Source organism: Lygodium microphyllum, chromosome 19, assembly GCF_053477565.2.
Source record: "Lygodium microphyllum isolate KBCC chromosome 19, Lygodium_microphyllum_v1.1.10, whole genome shotgun sequence".
Classification (NCBI taxonomy): Eukaryota; Viridiplantae; Streptophyta; class Polypodiopsida; order Schizaeales; family Lygodiaceae; genus Lygodium; species Lygodium microphyllum.
This window is the reverse complement of record NC_141153.1, coordinates 62,440,670-62,444,656: the sequence shown is the minus strand read 5'-3', so window position 1 is coordinate 62,444,656 and position 3,987 is coordinate 62,440,670. Positions and strand designations below refer to the sequence as shown.

The 3,987-nt window shown below is 40.6% G+C and overlaps 1 protein-coding gene across 1 annotated transcript; it reads right to left on the bottom strand.

Annotated features, from left to right (window-relative positions):
* Positions 1-1,885: 1,885 nt before the first annotated feature.
* LOC148019941 (large ribosomal subunit protein eL32z-like) lies at positions 1,886-3,601 on the bottom strand. The gene is made up of 3 exons (XM_087700146.1): positions 3,442-3,601; positions 2,290-2,471; positions 1,886-2,187 (listed from the first exon to the last, which is right to left on the bottom strand). The coding sequence occupies exons 1-3, from the start codon at positions 3,529-3,531 to the stop codon at positions 2,058-2,060; spliced, it is 402 nt and encodes a 133-aa protein (XP_087556272.1). The 5' UTR covers positions 3,532-3,601; the 3' UTR covers positions 1,886-2,057.
* Between the last annotated feature and the right edge of the window lie 386 nt (positions 3,602-3,987).

Here is a 3,987-nt window from a genome sequence, read left to right as displayed (position 1 = left end):
AACTCAATTTATGTGAGTCTGTAGTGGCTACACAAAAAGCAACGACTGATGCACTCCTATAGATCTATTCAAATTTTGATGAGCTCTCAATTTTTAAGATCAAACAATCCCAAAAAAAGCTAATCTCTCTCTTTGGGGTGAGCATGAGAGTTGGATCCTTGGTTATGGCTTTAGGCTAGGTAAGCCTTGCAAGATTATTCATTTTTTGGGTGGGCCTAATAGGAATCAGCATCTCCATGCAATAAAGGTACCAATGGCTTTACAATTAGTTGATGGGGAAATTTATCAAGTGGATCCCCTCCCCCGCTGACCTTTGTTGAAAGCCAATGGTCATCAAGAGCATACTTTATAAACGCATTCCTAAGCTGAGTTCTATACTCCCCTCATTGAAAACCCCGGCCGGCAAGTATTTGTAACGATGCAAACAAAGGAGATGGTTTAAGGGCCTGTCCCTTCCCATATCATCCCCATGAGCATCTGGTCAGAGTAAAGGAATCCCCATTAGGCCAAGGTTACAATTAGGAGAAGGCAACTGAAGAGAGGTTGGAAAGTCATGCCCTCATTCAAACTTAATGCTTTCCAAGTGGAGGCTTACACTTGAAGAACTGCTGCTGCACTCTTCATTGACTAAAATAAAAAGATTTCTGTAACCCCACTTTGTCCTTTCAGCAAGAAGAAAACCATAAAAGCACATCTTTTGGAACTGCATTCACACTGCCCTGGTCTGGAGGAAAATTAAGCGAGGGCTCATAACACTTGGTGCCATTTCTCCCAAGTTTATAAGGGCCAGGAGAAATGAATTTGCCTCTAAAAGGGTAACCGGGAAGACCCTCTTCTAAATGTGTTGGGCAGCTGGTTACCAGCTGCATAGCTGTCCTCAAAGTCTGTTCAATCTAAGCACTGCAGTTGTAAGCTGTTCTCTCCAAGGTCAAGTTCTATCACTTAATGCTGTGCTGCATCCTATGATGTATCTTTCCACCATGTTCTTTTTTTGAGTCAGTTACCTCTTACCACATTACAAAAAAACTTCAAATACATATGAATTCAACATCAACATAGACATGCAGAGTCATAGCCTTCACGGATGTATTATTGAGAGTCTTCACCTAGTAGGTATGCAATAGAAATCTCAATGCCATTTAGATGCTTTTCCCATGAGTAGATCAATCCTGGCATAGACATTGCACAGTTCAACTTCATCCCAGTTTAACACAGGATCTCCGGATGGTTATTGGAAGACCCCAGTTTAACAACAAGAGCTCATTGCAGCACAAACTACTGTCAGCGTGACTAACCCATTGTTCAAATCTGTGACGAGCTAGCAATATGCAGACTGAATCAGAAAAGGAGCAGGCAAGAACCACTCACTAAGAGAGTAAAGGTACCACCCAAAAAGGACCACTCAGCTTTGCAGGTACACAACCATGGATTGCCTGCACAATTAACATACTTACAGATGATGTATGACAGATGTATTAGCCATAAAACTTTTCACATATGCTTGCCAGTAACTTTGAGAACACTAGCCTTGAATCCAAAAACAAGACAGTGGTTAATACTAAAATATAACCTTAAAATTTGACAGAGGTCAACAGCAACATCTGTAGCCAGATTCTGGTTACCTTGAAAGCTTCAACAGTCAGACAAAAAGACATTATAGGTGTTTAACATAAAACAAAACACCCAAATTAACATTCAGTTCAAGGGCAATAGCGACACATGTTCAATGGTAATAGGTGAACTATCACCATGAACAGAAACCACAAAAAATGGGAAGGAAAGAAACCACTGGAACCAGACAATACAAACATAAATAAATGAATATTAACTACATAGTCAGGAGGAGAGAAAACAAGAACAGACTGAACAATCACAACAACATGAGAACATATCAAGATTTCCAAAAATTAAATTTCCAGGAGGTAGGGTAGAAAACAACCACCCTCAGTTAAACTACAAAAATAGAGAATAGCTTGTATTGTTCTTTTCCACTGCTGTCAGCTCAAAAGGAAATATGAGCTTTGCACTCTCTCTAGTTGCTAAGACAAGTAACAGCTCTACTCATCCTCCTGACTGCGCAACCTCGCAGAAGCATTTGTCACAGAGATGTTAAGCTGAGCTGCACGCTCCACAATTGACTTTCTTTTCAATGTGGATACATTGTGCGCTATCTCAGCACAGAACTTCCTGTATTCAGCAAGGCGATGGGTACTCAATAGGGTTTCTAAAACCATGGTCATTGAAATATCCAACCTGACTTTAGAAACAGATACTAAAGATCAAATGTACCTGTTATGCATCATCAACAAATCAAGCTCTGCAGGATTGTGTACCAAAAACTTCTTGAAACCATTTGGAAGCACGTGCCTAGTCTTCTTGTTGGAACCGTAACCTATATTTGGCATCAATATGCATCCTTTAAACTTCCTTCGCACCCGTGAATCAATACCTTTTGGCCTCCTCCAGTTTGGCTGTCGATTAAAGAAACCTCAGTATTCATTAAATAATTACCATCCATTAAATAATATACTACTGTCAGGGAGACGCACTCACAAACAAGTATACCCAGGAAAATCAACTGTAAGTCCATATTCAAATAACCTCAAAACAAACAGCAGCCACGTCCAATATTTAGACTCTACATTTAAGAAGACACATCCAACTGTCAACGTTCCAGGTGCATACCTTAGTGCAGAGTTGCAAAAAAAAAAGCTCTATAGTGCGCTACAGGATATGCCTATAGAATGAGACTACAGCAAAACTAGGGGGTTGCCGCTCTCAACAATGCATGATGATAATCGGCAAACAATTAAAAAAGTTTGGAAACCCATCCAAATATTGCTGCCACGTTAGTTATCAATAACCCTTGGCGATACGAAAAAACCAGCAATACAAGGCAAATTTAACGAAATAATTTCCTGGCCTGTCCCAACATTTAGAGGGCCTTGCAGGCACTAAAACAAGAACAACCTTTAAAAGCACTTCTTGTCTCCTCCAAACATGGAGGTCGTCTTTACAGGGAACCTTGACTTTCGGGTTTAAGACACCTCAACTGAGTTCTCTGAGTTTAAGGTTTTGTAACTGTCCAGATCGTAACTCAGAACCCTTGGCTGCATCTCTGTAGATAAGCGATTGCATATCACAATATATAACACCCTAGACATCACCTTGATCCACCTTGTCAGGAAAGGGAAACGCCGTAAATGCAGGCTCTCGCGGACCTCCAAAGAAGGGTTGGGAGATGCAAAGAGCAGGACCATGTTCACCATTTATTCTTACAGATGAGCAACATCCCCCTTAGAACAAGACGCAGGCAATAAGTTGCCTGCAAGAGAGGTCTATGATCCTAAAAACGACGGAAGGCAGAACCGATTCGGGAGGACTCGGCCCGGCAGAGTAAGCTGCCATGTCCAACTGCACAAGGGGGAGGAGCTCTCTTACCTTGACAGAGATCTTGCGGTCGCTCTGGGCGCGCTTGAACTTCTTGATGCGCTTCTTCACGACCTTCGCCTTCACCAGGGGAGTCACCATTTTCACTCTTCTTCTTCAGTCCTTCCCCTCTCTGCGTGTGAGGTCGCGAAAGGAAACTGATAGCTTTCACAGCGCCCCTTTGTAGCTAAACCCTAATGCTGTTATTTTCTTGTTGCTTTTCTTATCTTATTATTATTATTACTCCACTATCATTAATACTTGTTTGAATTTGTGCATTATTTAAACCAAGTGGCATCTGGATTACCGATTCTTCATTACTTATAATCGAATCATAATTAGGATTAGGATTAAGATTAGGATTATAAAAAAAGGTGGGAGTTCTATTCTTTCTATTACCATTATACTCCTTGAACTTCTCAAATTGAACTTATCTAATTGCGAGACACACGACTACAATTTGGAATAGCAATTTGATGTACTTAATTATAATTGTGATTATAAATAAAAGAATGTAGGAAAGTGTTAGAATTTTGTGGAAATTTCCAAGTTTCCCAA